This window comes from Antedon bifida, chromosome 10 (assembly GCF_963402885.1).
Source record: "Antedon bifida chromosome 10, ecAntBifi1.1, whole genome shotgun sequence".
In the NCBI taxonomy this organism is placed as follows: domain Eukaryota; kingdom Metazoa; phylum Echinodermata; class Crinoidea; order Comatulida; family Antedonidae; genus Antedon; species Antedon bifida.
Window position 1 is genome coordinate 7,379,486 of NC_136235.1, and position 17,889 is coordinate 7,397,374.

The following is a 17,889-nucleotide window of genomic DNA, read 5'->3' on the forward strand; positions in this document are numbered from 1 at the left end:
CTTGTGTTAGCGACAATCTCTAGAATGATCTGAACATTGACATATTGCTTACCAAAAAACAAAATAACGTACCTGTCTCGCCACTTTTGATCCTTTTTTTTTTCTTTTTCTGCTGTAGTCAGTAGAAACAAGCAGTACAGGAATAACCAAGATTGTTTTCATTTTTTCTGATAACAGCGCAAGATTATAAATAGTGGTGATAGATTTTAACTGACGAAAGACGATTTCCAAACCAATATTTTATTTAAAACAGCCCGATCAGAAGATAATCTGCTGTCTTGTATGACGTCATGAATAAATATAAATATTCAATATATAAAATCAGGTCGTACTTTTACGGTACACCACGTATATTTGCCCTTTTTTGACCATAATTGAAACAAGGTAATTGAATAGATGGTCTTAATTGTCGTACTCCTTCTCGATGCATGTGTTGTTCAGAATAATGGGTGGAAAATAATGCACGGTTCTCAAACCTGTGCCATAAAGGTGATGCGATGGATTGAAAAGCTACGTACTATTTTCACACACGACTTTAGATGCCCTTTCCCGTTCAGTTTCGTATATTCTAAACAATTATAATTTTTTTTTTTTTTTAATAATAAATAAATTGAATATGTCAACCAATACTGTACTAACCGAACTGATGTGTAACCTAAAAACACAAATATACTAAAATGTTCAACTTCAACAAAAGCTTAAAAACATTTTAATCATCATTCATTTAATTAACAACATAATAATAAACTTGTTCTTGTACATTAGTATATCAACATCAACATAGATTACAACCAACAAATACAAAGACTTCTGGAATAGCAAACAAATATCCTAAACTGCTGGATATCTCTAGATTTCTTTATACTATTTAAAATGCATTTGCGGGCAGAATTTATTGTAAAACAGAAAGGGGTCAGTAAGCAATCAATTGGGAGTGTCACTAATTTTCAGTAATCTTTCAGAGGGAAAGGACGGGCCTTCATTGATAAAACAACGCTGCATTTACAATATTAAACAATGTTTGTGTGAGAACAACTATATCCATATATTGAATTGGAGAAAATTCTCAAAGCAGTACTTTCTCAAAATCAGAATTTCAATGAACCCATAAATGCATCTTTAAATAACATTGTGAAAACCTTTTAATCTAGTTTTTGGAAAAGTTAATGCCACAGTTATTTTGAATACAAACTAGGTCAGATTATATACATGTAAAATTCAAGTTATACAAAATTGTATATGATTGTGTGCTAATACACAAGATGTATGCCAATATGCATATATCATCTGTATGCTAATATATATCATATGTATATACGCAAAACGAAATTACAGTACAAGGCCGTACGCAGGATTTTATTTGGGTGGGTGCGGATTAATATATTTTGGACCATTTTCATAATATAATGTATAATACACTACAGATTTATTTTAAGACCCTATAAAATGTGGACCTTTTGCAATTTGGGGGGTGCGTACGCACCCGTCGCAACCCCCTGCGTATGGCCCTGCAGTACTCAATTCTACATAACGATACTGCACTCTTGAGAATGCTACAGTAAATTTACTTTAAATTATGTGACTCACACTTGTCCAATCAAGAATCTACTTACACTGTAGGTGTGTTATAAATAAAATGTATACTAACTAATACACCAGTGTGCTAATATACCACCTGTATGCTAATATACCACCTGTATGCTAATATACCACCTGTATGCTAATAAAAGTCTCTGTTCATATGTGTACTGTATTATATTTAAATGTTTGTCCACTTTGATTTTATTAAATATCTACATTTAATAAAAAAGAACTGTTCATTTCTTGTCAATCTTTCTAGTAATAAGGACGCCTTGGATTATTCTGAAAAAAAAAAAAAAAAAACGGAAATGTCAGTATATGCCAAGATAAAAATCATTTTATTATTTTTATCAGGAGAGTAGTGTAAACAAGCCAAAACAAATAATTATGCTATATTATGTTTTTTAATTTTTAAAAAATAAATAAATTTAAAGGCATTTATTATTATATATTTATTATTTTACAGAAACATAATTTTTTTTTTACAAAACAAAACATGATATAATGTATTATAATTTTAAACAAAATGTAAATACTCACCAGAGGGTTAGGCCTAAACCTGTAGGCTAACATCATTCGTTTACGGTAAGCATCATACTCATTATCGGCATCCTCCTTGGTTAAGTCAGCTGGCCTCTCAATACCCAAGCCTTGGTTGTCTGACCTTTGTGCTGCCCTATATTTCAAACATGAAAGTTGTAACACTCCATTCCAGACTTTAGTTTAGCTAATTTATACTTTGCTATCAAACACAAGTGTGTGAATTTCACTTCCATCTTTACCAATAAATTATGGGTATAACATGTGCAGAGAATGAAATGTCTAGCCTTGGTCACACTATTTGACCACCACAGGCAAGATGATTCATGGTGTGCTCTAGCAAAGAATACTGCAAAATAATTCTTTGTTCTTACATTATTCACTGAATACATTAACAGATGAATTCACAACAAATGTTGTTAACTGAGAGTTTTTGTTGCGAAATTCACTGCAATGAGAGCATTATGGCTAAACCTACTAGTGGTACTATTATTTATAGCATTGTGTGGTATTAAGTAGGAATATTAAAAAAGCAACATGTATTAAAGACACAAACTTGTTTTTGCTCAATGAATTGCTTCACTAACCATAGTCATCTGATGCCCTTTCGACTAATCATGTTCTGGGATTTTAGGCTGTTTAATATCATTGTTTATCATAATTTTGATATATAGATGTTTTTATATGAATACAGATAACAATTAATATATCTAGATTATATTGCCACTAATAAACATTAAATATTTAGTATGGGACGCACCTGTTAACTGGAGCGGTTATTCCCTGAGCCTCTGACCCAAGTCCTTCTCCATCTTTCCAGCCTAGCTTCTGTAACATTTGGAAACCTACACACAAAAACTAAATAATTAAAATGTATAATTTCAAACAAATAGCAGAAAGCTGTGGGCCTGGTTTATTTCTGCCATGTACTTCATTTTATTTATTGAAATGAATGCTTTAAATATTGTTACTAATAATTGCTACTAATATTAGGATTTTTTAGACATTCCCTGCAAATTTAACATATTTTCCAAGCAGCAGCAGCAGACAAGAAAAGATGCAATAAAATTACCATTTGGAAAACAGGAAATTGTAGAATAAATATATGAGGCTTGATTGTTGAGATAATTAAGGGTTGAAAGGTCATTAAAATATTAATCATACATTTCCTTTGACATTCAAATACAGTCTATCTCAAAAAGAAGCCCATATAATATCTTAAAAAGAAGCCCAGTGGGTTTGATTTTGAGCTTCTTTTCGAGATTACTTTTGCAAACCACAGAGGATGGATTCTTTTTGAGATGGGCTTTTTTTTACGGAATCCTCACCTTTATACCAAAAATATTTCTTTACCTATGTTATCAGCCTGTAATTTAAACTCCTTATAGTCCGAGTAGTCAGGTGTTCGCCCTTCTTTCAAAGCATTCAGTGTTTCCATAAATTTGTTAAGTTCTTCTGGTGGTAGAAAATCTCCAAGGTGATGCTTGCCTCTGCCAAAGGTTGTCAACTTCTCAGCATACTCTGCACAACGAAAAAAAAAAGTATTTCTTTCTTTTCTCCTTTTTGTCCAATGCCAGCTATGATGACTATTATAGGCGTCCAGGTAGCATATATTATATAGTATTGTTTCTCCTATGAGACGAAGGCAGAAATCATGAATAATTCATGAGATTATTATGACATTATAGGGGTCGCTATATAAAGCATGGACAGAGATCAAATACCTCATGTCAACAGGTTTTGCCATGCCAAACAGTTGGTCAAGAGGTATAGGCTTTTCTGGTGCCATGGGTTCGATGCTCGTCAACATCATCCGTGTTATTTTAATAGTTGAAATAGATTATTAAGAGGGTTAGGTTAAGTTATATTTAGGAAGTAATTCTTATCATAGAAAAAAATTAGGGTTGTGTATTATTCATGATTTCTGCCTTAACATAATAGGAAAAAAAATAATACGTCAGGTGGGAACCAACTCTGAATAAATATATTGTTTTATCTGATTTTTTCTTTTTTGTATTACGAACTTTAACATGAAATAATTAATGAACCTTGAGTTTTTTTCATCTCCTTCGATCTCAGTTTGTGTTCCCATGTACCGCCCTCTGTGTCTTCATCGCTGTCATATTCATATTGACGTTTCAATTCTTCATGATGTTGCTGTTGCTGCATCAGTTCTTTCTGTCTTGATATCACTGCATCATACATTGCTTGCATCTGAATGTATACAAATAATATTAATCATCCACAAATTTTTCTTCTTATTTTGGTAGGACAGCTTTTTCACTAATATACTGTTCCGGTGAGCTCTCATATGAGAGCTTCAAAGCAGCAGTGTAAATTGTTTCTCTGCTTTTATTTTTTGGTTATCTTAAGATATTTTATGGATCATTTTGTTTGTAAAGCGCTAGAATTAAACATTGTATTAGTTGCCAAGACTACTATTATCATATGAAACGGAAAAGATCAACATTAATCCAAAATGATCTAGAGTGCATAAATGACTAACCTAGGTATATGTATATTTGTATTGTATTACTTATAGTATTGTGTGTTGTTTATTAGTAGGACTGTTAAAAAGGCAACATGTATTAAAGACACAAACTTGTTTTTGCTCAATGAATTGCTTCTTCTGTTCGTCACTAAGTTCCGACGTTCCCACCATTCCCACAGGATTCATAACTGAGGCAACGCTTAAAGTACCAACAGCTACTTTAGGGGGAGCTATGTCAGAATTAATTTCACCCCAACGGCTCTTGCGCTTCCTCTTTCCTTGGAATGAGTCGTCGTTTGAAGGTTGACTAGATGATGGATTGTCTTTAGTAGCTAACCATGCAACTAGAAACCGAAACAGTTTTTTAGATAAATATCATATTTATACAGGTTCCCAAAATTGTTGCATCATAGTGTGAACCAAGATTTATGATTTAAATTGCAAAGCTTATATTGTGTTGGCTTGATATTGTGTTGGCTTGATATTGTGTTGATACAAATTCAGTCAAATACTGTCAGGTTAGTTAAAATTAATATTAATTAACACATCAAATTTTAATTACTATTCCTCTGCATTGTTAATTACAAGCAGTGGGGTACTGGCTACGAGCGCTCATTGGCTAAACCCAGGGGCCTCAGAGCATGAGCAGCTCAATGCAACTATCCAGGAGTGCTAAACCAGGCACCTTTGCACCCTCTGTTACGCCACTTATTACAAGGCTGATTTATATGTACCTGTTTTATCTGCAAACACCTGTTGTTTTTCAATTCTGTATTCACCTACTTTTTGTCGGTAGTAATCATGCAGTTTACAGCTTGTATCCGTAAGAAAACTAAAAAGAAAAACTTGTTTTTAGAGCCATAATCCTTACTAAAACCATTTATTATATTAATATATATATATATATAATGGATTAATTCTGTGTATTCATATACCATTACTGTTAAGACAGTGGAACCGTAATGTGTGTAACTATAAATAACCCAGTTCATCTTTCAAGGCATGTACATTGGTTATACGACGTATTAAATGTAATTCAGTAAGAACTCATTTATACTGTACTGGTATTTGCAAACGTTGGTATTTCGAGTATTAATCAAGAAAATTAACGTAATTTCCATTGGTAGTGTGAATACAGATTTCATCAAGCCTTACCGATACTTTGGGTTTCCTCTGTGGTTTTTGGTTGCTATGTCTTCAATCACTGTTCCTCCCTCTGCTACACTTTTTGCAAATGTCTCAATAAGTTTTCTCAAGTCAGGATCCTCTGGCGGTAAGACTTAAAGCCTCCTATGAGTATCAGCACATGAACCCCAGAGGGGGTGAAAGCAGAGAAGAGAAAAGCTACCCAAGGCTTTCTCAATTTTAATTTTGAGTAGAATTTGTAAATAAAAGGTTTTTAAATTGAAAATGTTTTTTCATTAATATTAATTATAGGTTGGTATTTTCTTTTCCCGCTTTCAACTTAATCACTCAGTATTTACTAAATAGCAATATTATTTAAATTATAATATTCATGTAAATTGGTGAAATATTTGCTGAGAATTTATACAAAATATTATTTATAGAATTCGATTTGAATGGTAGTAATGTATAATTATTACTTGATTTGAATACTGTACATTTTTTTAGGTAAGGGTAAAATTACAAAAAGTGGACTCCTTGTCAACTACAATGTAATCCACCTTGGTGTAACGGCAATGAGCACCCACTGGCCAAACCCCAAATACTAAATAAATAAATGGAGATTTATTTGTCTTGATAGATATACTTACTTCTTCCTGACGAGTCTTGTTCCTCGTCACTATCAGAATCCTGAAATACTGCTGGTTTTGAGAACATCATAGGCGGTGGCACTACTGGTGCCGCTGGTTTGGTGTATGTACTTGGAATTGGAGGAGGTGGGTAGTGTGTGACTGGTAAGGGGGCTGGAGGCTCTACCCGTAAATCTGTACCAATAATAACAAATTGATTATTAGTGAGTATAAGTTTATAAAACAAAATCCTGGTTAATGATAACACAGTATAACAATAACTTAGCCAGGGTGTATTAACCAACCGTAGTGAGAACGATACGTAATGGTGTATAGGGATATCAGAGTAGCCTATCTGTGTCATATATCTATTGATAGGCAATATACTTAACTCCCATGGCCTCATCCTTTGGATGGGACGTAAAGATGTTTGTACACTGTACATCAATGCATATGTGCACAATAAAGAACACTATTAAAAAAGAGTATGTGATTGTCTTCCGCCGGTGTGTTGATCATGGTAGTACTGTGGTCGCTATGGATGCACAGAGGACCATGTCTATTTGAACTCATGATGATTAAACATGCATTTACATGGGTACATTGCTAGGACCTTTTGCATATAAATACTCAGTATACTGATACTCAGAAAACATTCCCTCATTTTATGAATACTGGAGGAACTGCATTCATTCATAGTTTTAAAAAGCGAATTAATTAAATGACAGTCGTAATGGTTTAATTAAAAACATATGTAATGTACTTCCACAATCCAACCTTTACCAGCATTGGTGAAAATTCATTTTTTAGATGTGATTGTGGAAGATGTCTGATTTGTTTTTCTTTAGTTCTGTATGTATTGTTACATGGATGACCTATCTGAAATAAAAGGAAATACATGACAGCAAGAATTATTTCATCAATACAGTCTTACCTAATGGAGGAGGAGGTGGCGGATTTGTGTTTGCAATTGAGATGAGAGATTGCTCTTCCTTACGAGCAGTTGCTTCTTGCATCTTTCGAAATTGCTCCAAGAAGCTCCCATCATTACTGAATGTATTCTGACCAGCACTTGGAGGCTGACTTTGAGGCTTAGATGGAGATGGCGTCTCATTTTTCTTGAGTGATGGAGCTGGTGCTGCTGCTGGCAATACTGGCAATGGGATGCTGTTCAGAAAAACAAAATAAAAAGTAATCTACAATTTCATTTACAAAATGGGATATCTCACACCAAGTTTTAAGTTTTTAAAGTGCAAAACATCGCAAAGGTTTTCATCCTAAAACTATTAAGATAACCATTTATGCTGTCTTTGATGAAAATAATATTTTCACATGTTCAATCAAATGCAGTCATGATTAGTAAGAGCAATAATGCTGTGACGATTCATATTATTGATTATTGACCATGACATCACTTGATTAATTTAAAAAAATATTATTTAGACAACATAAATAGTTATCCTACAGTTCCAGGATGACATTTTTCTAAATTATTATTCTTTTGTTTTCTGTAAATGTATGTTTATCTTTATTGTCGTCGCTTTATCGTCATCAGAAAACACCCCAAGTTTGATATCTACCTTGAAGTTGCCAGTGAAGCAAGTTTTGCCTCCTCTTCTGCCAACTTTTTTTTCTTTTTCTCTTCTAGTTTTAGTAGAATTTCTTTCTTTTTTGCAGCAAGCATCTTTTCTTGCTGATTAATTGTTTGCAATTTATTACTTTGGAAACCACCTCTTCCTCTGTTTGCACGATATGCCATCTTGTTTATTATTTCTGCTTTGGAGAAATAAAATAAAAAGCATTGTTTATTAATGAAACTACTACTAATGCACTTGTCAATTGTATGACCCACTATACGACCCCCGGGAGAGGTGCGTCATTTGTCCGATGTGCGTCATACCTTATGAATACCATGACGCACCCATGCGTCAATAATGTGACTTACCTTTAGGTGACCATGACGCACCCATTTTGACGCACTGTGACCATGTTTTTTATGATATTTTGGGTGGTAAAGTGACGGACATTGACACACCATTGGTCATTGATTTGACGTACCATCTAGGTTTTTTGACGCACCCCTGCGTCAGTAATTATTTGTAAATGACGCACCAATGACGCACCTCTCCCGGGGGTCGTATAGTGGGTCATACAATTGACAAGTGCATAATGTCTCGAATCAATCTAGCCTAAGCCAGCAGTAGGCATACTCTATGTAGTAGGGCTAGGTAGGGTTGGTATTATATATCTGCCTAGCGTATATAGCCTACCCTAGGCCTTTTTTTTTTTATTAGGCCAAGATATGATATGATATAATTATAATAAAGGCCCCTTCAATAATAATAATACTTAGGCCTAGGTTAGGCTTCTAGGCCTATAGCTAGAGAAGGGTGGATGGAGGTATCAAAATTAGTAACTAAAATTAGTAGGCCCCTAGAGGCTAGAGGAATATACGCGTCTAGGCCTAGCCTTATTATAGACCTGTCGGTGATCATCTGTGCTGCTGCTATTCTTTCTAAACGCCAACACGGTCGTTACTAGGCCTAGGCTAGGTAGGCCTAGCTTGGCCTAGCCTAGGCCTAGGCCTGCCCTATAGGCCTAGGGTTTTTTTTAAAAAAGAAGAAAAACAATAATAAATAAATAACGATATAAACGTTAACAAGCCAAATTATCACCGTTTAAATCCTAACTAGCCAGACGTAGGCCTAGAATTCTAGGCCTAATTGAATTTTATTCTCTGTATGTAACTGATCTCGTTCGTTTATTTATAAATTGTTCAATGAATTAATAAAATAGCGCCACCTTTGTTGTCAGCATGCAGAGCGCGCTGCAGCTGCAATTATACCAAAGATAGTGTTACTAGTAGTACACACTATCTTTGATTATACTTAACCCGAGTACTCAACTCACCAGTAGGTCCAGTACCGGTACGTAAAGTGTTACCACCAGACTCATGTTGATAAATAATCTGACTAAACATAATTACATTGACTTATGTGAAATACTTTATTTCAGGGAAATAATGATGCGTGACTGTATCGGAGGATAAGTTACTTTAAAAATGCAGTCATTTTTTATTGCCATCATTTCCACTTTTGTTCACATTTATGGCATCAGGCGGATAACCTGTTGATGTTCGCTATGTTACCACTACTTTTCCCACTAAAATATAATCAATAAGAATAATAATGTAATGTGACAGCGATTCAAGGTGGCAAAATTGATGTTAATTCGTATCGATTACAGTTGCGTTTTATAGTGCAAAACAGTATTGTTTTTTTTTATTTACACCATATGCCATTACTATTATTTGCGAACATTTTAATGAAAGTTGTGTTTGTCCATACAACTCACTGTCCATTAAGATTCATACATTTTTCAAAGTTGTCCTCTGAAAATAACAATCCTCAATTGTGCTTCTAGTATTTGTTTCATCGATAAAAGTTGTCTTCTCGGTATCATGGAAAGACATTCGCCAATTTGGTTCAACAAATTACACAAGAAACTCAAATCGCGAAAATAAAAGGTCGCGTATAATTGAATACTTCCAGTGCACTATAAGCCAGCAGTGTTCAAGTTGTTTTTGTTAGGCCTACAGGTGATATATAATCATTTTATAGTTATCTATATCATTGTTTGGTTCATATCTGAGCTGACAAACTGTATCCAAATGAAACTCCTGACAATCGTTCTTCCTAAAGCACCGCGAGCACATCTTACAGTGGAAACAGTCTTGACAGCAATAACACCAGACGGAATTCAGATGCAGTTTGAAAAAACATTGAGTCTGAAAAGACAATAATAATAATAATAGATTCATTACTTGTATGTAATCGTATGAGCAAGACGTTGCCACCAACGGCTACCGATTTCTTGTTTTGTCTGCGATGTCTCGATACATGTAAGAAGACACACATGACTACCGTAAAACCTCGAAAAGAAGCCGATGGCCTGGCCTTCTTCATTTTTTAGTACTCTTGGGTGGGCTTCCTTTTTCATAATGGGCTACTTTTCGAGGTTTTACGGTAGATAAATCGCCAATCCATGCCGCAAGTTATCGACACTAATAATTACACCACACTAAAATTACATTCACTGACGCCAAATTGTAAAAGAATTTAACGGGGCCATATTTCTGTTAAACAGAAAAAGTGTGAATGCATAGACGAATAAACAGTAAGAATAATTACCTGCTCAAACTGTTTAAAATGCATAAGCAATAAGACAAAATCAACATACCATATTCACATATCCATTGTTTACGTTCCGAAATACATCCGTGCCATCAATATCTTTTAGGCTATCCGAATTCAAGTGCAGTCTCGTCCCTGCATAAGTACCATTAGAGGTGTTTGGATTCGTACCTTGCCATGGTATCATCTGGGTGTTCAACATAGTACCGTCTCCCTCACATTTCCAGTTCGCATCAACGTTTCTTGACAAACGAGGTTGACACGATAATCCAATTCCGAACTTATCACCGCTACATCTCGCTTTAAGATGACCCAGAACAAACTGCAACTCACCAGACGTAGTGATGCACATAAGATAACCATGAGATGCCTTGCAGTTGGCCTTTAGATCCAGCCAAGATTCTGTCGACAAGTCAGATAAATAATGTACACTGTACACAGACGACTTGTATATGAAATTTAGACATTCTATAAAAGTAGAAATCAAATAGTATTTTTTTAAAACAAACGTCAGGCGGGGGGGGGGGGGACATTGGTGGCACGATTAGATTTTGTTTAGATGCTTGAATTTATTCTCATCAGTCGATCAAATTCTTGTGATTGAAGTGTTTTTGAATTTTGGTATATAATGCAATTGTTGGTGGGATTAGGTTAGTGGTGATCGGCTATCGACCAGGCGTTCTGCTTTATCGTCCGAAACCCTTTTTTGACGAATCCACCACCACTTGATATGCTTGACAGAGATGTTCAAAGTGACATTTTTGGCCTGCTACATAATCATGAATCTGACGCGTTTCTGAACATTAAAGATTTGGTGGCTTACCATTATCTCCTGCTTTGATAATGCTCATTCGGGACGCAAAGCAAAGACAAATAATTCTGACAGGCGAGCACAATGCAAAAACTTCGGTACAAATCTCCGCCTTATCTATCTCAGATGTACCGCGAAACGTAGATTTGATAACATTAGTGTTCAGTTCGACGCTATTTTTCCATATTTCTATCTTAGGAAGATATTATAAAGAGTTTTTTAACAACATTTATGATTTCAACAGTAGATTTTCTACTCAATTTCAATTCTTCGCGGTCAAGTAATTTCCGGGTTTACGATAAGTTCACCTTGCAGCAACATGGTTTCAACTATTTTTTCTCTTTTATACACAAGAGAGCAGTTAAAATAATAGATTTGACCCTAAAGGTGATTGGAAACAGGCACTTTCCATCAATCAATACAGTGTCCCTTTGGAAGACGGAAGAAAAAAACAGATAGTAGGACTGGAGCTTAAGTTGGCCATTAGTCATAGCCATTTTAGTTTTTTGTTTATTTTAGGAACGGACCGCGCGTGTGAAAGGTACAGTAGTTAAAAAATAAAAATTATACTGAAAATTAATAAAATTAAAAAAAGTAATTACGCTATATTCACCATTAAACAATTATTTGGAATAATTGACATGATACTAATATATTGTTGATTGGTTTACCGTTTTTAAACTGAACTCGTTAAAAACAATAATTTTCAAAGAAGTGTATTTTCTTCTTGTCTTCTTAGGAAATGGGTCCTCACCTAAGAAATAATGAATGGTACGTTCTGTCCTTATTATAAAGCGAAGGGAAAAAAAGAAGAAAAACAGGGGGAAAACAGAATAACAGAAGAAAAAAAATAGTACAAACAATAAATGATTATGTTGTAACCATCAGCGCATTATTAATTATAGATATTTATGATTAGATGTAATTGTCTTGGTATAGTTTTGCTACTGAGATGTTAAATAACAAATACTATTAATCTGTTCTTTTTGTGATAGTTTGGTGATAATGTCGTGTTTTAACTAAGATATAGTGAAAGAAAAAAAAACGTATATGAAAAAAAAATTAATTTAATTAAAGATTAATGAAACTAAATATATTATACTGATAAATTTTTATGTATCTAATGAAAACAAAGTTTTAAAATGTTGTGTATAGGGCCTATCTGTATTGTTAAAGTAATTATAATGGAGTGTAGAAAGAAACTATGCGAATTAAACTCTTAACGCATCATATTAATATATTTAAGATACCAACAAATGTGCTGTAATCTCGGTTTCTTTGTAGCAATCCAAAGTACTGCCATTAATTTTAATCTATTTTGTAGACCTATTAAATAATATTGTCATCCTGAAAAAAGCAATTGTTCCAAATGTTGTTGTTTTTTGATCAAAAATCGAAAAACAAATTATTTACCTGAAAAAAATCAGTAATTTAAAGCCAAAAAATAGTCAAATTAGCTGCCAGCCAATGGGTTTTTAGTTGAATTTAACCATTTGTTTGTCTTTTTATAAAGGAAACATTAATTTGTTTCATTTTTTTCTGCAGAAGTGATTAACTTTAGCCTATTTATTATGTAGCCTGTAAATATCAGGCCTACGGCTACATTATTATTTTTTTATCGAGATCTTATGACTGTAGAATCATGTTTGTGCATTATACAATGAAAACAAATAAACACCTTAAATAGAGAAAGAATAAATCCTACTGTTGGTCAAAAAGTTTATCTTAAGTTTTATTGTAAATTGAAAATATGCATTCTCACTTCTGAGGACGATCAAAGAATATTGATCTTCGAGAAACTCAACAGTTCTTTTTCAGAACTAACATACGTGATTTACCGCATTATTATAAATAATTGCAAAGATAGCAGATCTACTTCCTAAATATACTAAACCTAACACTCTAAATAATCTCTCTCAACTCCCAGATGGGCTACTTTTCGAGGTTTCACGGTATATTAAATCGCCAATCCATGCTGCGACACGTCCACAACTTATATCAACATTTGATTTCGCCATGCAAACCTTCAAACAATAAATTGGAAATAATTATACTATTAGGCCTATTAACTCATAGTAGTAAGCCTAAAGACATTAATTTACATTTCCAATAACATACCTAAATCACATTTATTGTGATATGATAATAGACTATGAGTATGATCACATACAGTAAATGGCAGGAGAAAATTTTTCAAATCATAAGTTGTGTACTATTTGTGGAATAGGCCTATAGCATTATTTTTTAAAAATATAAGATGCTGGTTGAGTTGAGTTGAGTTTCAGAACATTTATTTCTCTTCTCTTTTCTATTAACAGTGTTTGTAAAAAAACAATTTTAAATAAGAGAGGCGAACCCCAGAAAGTGTAAACTTGTGGTGGGCTGCCAAAAAATAAAAAATATCAAAAGAACATAAAAAAAACCAAAGTAAACAAAAAAAACCGATTGAAAATATCAATGAAATTTGAATTAATATTATTTAGGATTCAGTGATTATATGTGGATAATAGATGCCTTTTAGCTTAAAAGTGAAATGTTTTTTTGTTGGCGATTCAGTTATGTGTTTGGGTAAGTTGTTCCAATATTTTGGCCCTGAAAACTGAATGTTATGTTGGAATTAAATCGCCAATCCATGCTGGTATCGATTTTACTATTTTATTTTTAAAAATTTGAGAGTTCTAAAGCTCTGTCTAGGCCTACACTATCAAACTTTATGTGAAAAATGTAATGTGCCCATTATGGACATGATGATGTCACATCACTACCATTTAAGCATATCACTACCATATAGACCGGGCGCCCAGAAAATGTATTCATGTGCAAAGCCACAAAATTCAATAATCAATAATGCTACCGGGTCGCATTATTTTTTGCAAAGATAGCTGATCTACTTCCTAAATATACTAAACCTAACACTCTAAATAATCTCTCTCTACTCCCAAATGGCTACTTTGCGAGGTTTCACGGTATATTAAATCGCCAATCCATGCTGCGACACGTCGACACCTCACTAAAATTACATTCACTTTACGACGGCGCCAAGAATTTAACGTCGCCATCATCCTTTCCGTTAAACAGAAAAAGTATGAATACATAGCTAAATATTATAGAATAATTTTGTACGATAAGGCTTTGATGGAATGATGGAAGTGGGATTAAAACTAGATTTAATGATGTTGATGTAAAATAATTGTTTGAATTGTTTCTCTTTTCATCAGTCAATCACTTAACATTATTGATTGAAGTTTGAATTTGTGTACATAATACAATTAGTGAAATTAGCTTAGTGGTAAATGTGATCGGATATCGATCAGGCGTTCTGGTTTCATATATAGGAGAACGACAGATAAGACTTAAGTGTAACTAAGTTTGCTGAATCCTCCACTACTACTTGTTATGCTTGACAGAGATGTTCAAAGTGACATTGGCCTGCTACATAATCATGATTCTGATGAGTTTCTGAAAATAGTTGCTTACCATTATCTTCTCCTTTGATAATGCTTATACCCCTTTTACACCGCCGAGCTTATAACAAACCCGGGTCGTGTCCGGATAAATTTCCATTTCACACCTGTCGATTCATTAACCCGGGAATGACACGGGTTTCGTGTATTTAAACTGCAAAATACCAACCCGTGTAAATGTTCTAGATCATTCGAAATATCGCCCTCTCACGCACGAAGAGAGACCCTAGTAATGGTCTGCTCATTATACCTCCTACAATTGTGTTTTATGGCAATACACACAAAAATTGAGTCTACCCGTAAAGAATAATATCTTGAAATAAAAATGAATAATAAATAACCATAAGTTTTATTTAATAAATGAGCGAATAAACAAACCGCAAACACGGGTTCATCCCGGTTGCGTCCCGGGTTGACGTGACGCTGAATACATTCCGCATCACTTACCCGGGTGATTCAGCGACCCGGGTAACTTTTTACGTCGTTTACACCGGCCTACATTTCCGCATTTTTGCGTCCCGGGTACGACTCGGGTTATACAATTCCGGATCAACTCCGCATTTTTACTGGCGGTGTAAAAGGGATATTATTCGGAACGTAAAGTAACAAAACCGATCAAATAAAGCATTTTCGTCGAATCATAATTTCTTCTTACCTTCCCTCTGATGTATAAACAAATTATGATATTGATGAATAAAGGTAGAAGATATGAGAGAAAACATCTAGTTAGGTATTCATATCATTTCATAAATTTGTCAACATAGAAATTTACGTGAAGTTGTGCACGTCGCCTCCTATTATGAGGATTTCGATATAGTAGAATTATCACCATTCAGCTCATAAGAATTATTATAAGATGGTTGTCAGTATCTTATGTAAGTTTGTGCGATTTGTTTCTATGTAAGAATCAGAAAATAGCTTACAATTAACTCCGAAAGAACATAATATATCTTTAATTTTTACAATTTATGAATTTTATAACTCCGGCATCAGTCGTGATTATTCCAAACATCAGTACACACTGAAATTGAACACTCATTTTCTTTCAGTAGGCCTAATTGTTCTGGCCAAGCAAGGGCCTGCTAGCAAGTGGCTATACTAGTTAGAATTGGTTTATCTTTCTTCTTATCCTTTGTTTTTCACAATATTGAAACCAAATACGATTTCATCAACAATATTAGGCGTTTTGAAATGTTCCAAATGTTACTCATATCTTCATATTTAACTATTGATACTATTATATATTCCCAAAGTTGTAAAATATAAAAAGGTCCAATACGAGTATGCTATTGCGTTAATCAAAGCGTTGGTAGCATTGTAAAACATATTGAACCGTGTGCTAATCAAAAATCATTGAATGCCTAGGTTACTGAATAGCAAACATGCAACGTCAACATATACATTTTATAAATCAGCCTAGTTATTCTTGTAATATTCTAATAACCGTTGTTATTGTGCAAATTTCAAATTCGAGGAAGTGAACAAGGACTTTTCTCCTTTCCTCCTGTGTGGTATATTTCCCGTTTGATTGTTATTTTAAATCGCAAATATTTTGGAATTTCCCAAGGTATAATTATGTATGCATCATTTAACAAACTGAATATAAAATGTTTGCATCATCATTGGTAACCGCATTTATTTTTTGTTTGGACTACTACCGTTATATTTTGGCTATTTTTTTCGTCAAGACGAAAACTTAAAAGGTTTGTAAAAATATATCTCATTTAAAATTATTCACAAAATTATCTAGCTCTAGATACTAAAGATAATTTTGTAAAAACGACGTTGTGGGCGCGAGCAATGATCTGCTCAATGTGTATGACAATGAAAGGTAGGCCTACTGTAATCATTAAAAACATTTATTTGGCAAAAATGTGTCCAAAAATATCCCCAAATGGTGCTAAAACTATCACCACATAAAACGTATCTTCGTAATGTTAATAACCTTCGTTACTATTTTATAAAAGATATACCACAATAATAGATCTTTATGTATTAGAGGAAATATCTTATTCTTATGTAGAAAATGTTCTTCCTGCTCCGAGTTGTTTTTGTATTAATGTGTATTGTTCTGCGATTTTGCCAAGTATAGTATTTACATGTCGCCAATTTTGGTGAAAATCCGGACCACGGTCCCAATTCTGGATCACTTTTTAGAATTATTTTCAGACCTGCTAGTGTTAAAAGATAGGACAGAATTTTCACAAGCCGGTAAGCAGTCTTAAAGTAACAAGTAAACTAAAATTGCATTTTCTCGAGAACTACTTGTCCAAAAAACTTCATTTTTGTACAAGAGGCAAGAGTTATAATTTGTGATTTGTAATTTTAAAACGTAATTAGATTTAATATACAGGTTTTTGATGCGAGTAGTTTAAAAAAAATATTTCTATTCAAATTCATCCGTGTATTTTTCGCGTTGCTGTTCTATTGTTAGTCGACTGAAGCTATTGTTAGTTGAAAGGCTTGTTACATAACATTTACACCAAAATCGCTTACACACGCTTTTGATTCGAATGACTCCAAATTACTACAATACAATAAGGTCAAAACACATAATTCGCAAAAACTTCGGTTTTATTTCACATATCGACCTCGAAATCAAGTGCATATCATAGCATGTGACTTGGCGGATATTATTCTGTATTATTATTATATTACATATCAGATCAAATATCAGTCTTCATAAACAGTTTGTCGATAAGAATACTGCGTCATGGTCTGAGTAATACACATCATGCACATGAATTTGAACAGTACCATTCAAATTACTATCATATCTGTTAAAGTAAATATGATCTAACAAAGATCCGTCATTAGTTGTCGCACTGCACACATACTGCTTAAAGCCATTCCGCTTCATGAACTCTGTTAATGACACTCCACTCAGGCGCAGGATTGTTTAGAGCACATAATAGCATAATATAGCAAATGATTAGCTATAATTATTTGAAAATGCTTAAATAGCATTAATAAAGCATCAAATAAGCAGACAATAGCATGTACACCTGCTTTAGCTCAAGATTCAGCTACAAGTGTGATCCATTCAGGTTTCGGA

The 17,889-nt window shown here is 33.8% G+C and overlaps 2 protein-coding genes across 2 annotated transcripts; both read right to left on the reverse strand.

Moving 5' to 3' along the window:
• Window positions 1-704: 704 nt before the first annotated feature.
• Window positions 705-9,140, reverse strand: LOC144853811 (SURP and G-patch domain-containing protein 1-like). The gene is made up of 12 exons (XM_078711651.1): window positions 9,042-9,140; window positions 7,947-8,139; window positions 7,301-7,533; window positions 6,388-6,561; window positions 5,768-5,891; window positions 5,347-5,444; window positions 4,724-4,956; window positions 4,170-4,335; window positions 3,475-3,642; window positions 2,882-2,966; window positions 2,122-2,257; window positions 705-1,863 (listed from the first exon to the last, which is right to left on the reverse strand). The coding sequence occupies exons 2-12, from the start codon at window positions 8,123-8,125 to the stop codon at window positions 1,837-1,839; spliced, it is 1,623 nt and encodes a 540-aa protein (XP_078567777.1). The 5' UTR covers window positions 8,126-8,139; window positions 9,042-9,140; the 3' UTR covers window positions 705-1,836.
• A 1,456-nt stretch (window positions 9,141-10,596) lies between these two features.
• On the reverse strand, window positions 10,597-11,426 carry LOC144854620 (uncharacterized). The gene is made up of 2 exons (XM_078712554.1): window positions 11,383-11,426; window positions 10,597-11,027 (listed from the first exon to the last, which is right to left on the reverse strand). Exons 1-2 carry the CDS (start codon window positions 11,408-11,410, stop codon window positions 10,597-10,599), a joined length of 459 nt encoding a protein of 152 aa, XP_078568680.1. The 5' UTR covers window positions 11,411-11,426.
• Between the last annotated feature and the right edge of the window lie 6,463 nt (window positions 11,427-17,889).

Excerpts from the sequence above, each read along its gene's own strand:
- LOC144853811 (XM_078711651.1), bottom strand. The coding sequence starts at position 8,125 with ATGGCATATCGTGCAAACAGAGGAAGAGGTGGTTTCCAAAGTAATAAA. Across the intron at positions 5,892-6,387 it reads ACAAGACTCGTCAGGAAGAA|TCTTACCGCCAGAGGATCCT; the intron begins GTAAGTATATCT and ends GGAGGCTTTAAG. Across the intron at positions 2,967-3,474 it reads ATTACAGGCTGATAACATAG|GTTTCCAAATGTTACAGAAG; the intron begins GTAAAGAAATAT and ends TTTTGTGTGTAG.
- LOC144854620 (XM_078712554.1), bottom strand. The coding sequence starts at position 11,410 with ATGAGCATTATCAAAGCAGGAGATAATG. Across the intron at positions 11,028-11,382 it reads TATCAAAGCAGGAGATAATG|AATGTCTAAATTTCATATAC; the intron begins GTAAGCCACCAA and ends CTACTTTTATAG.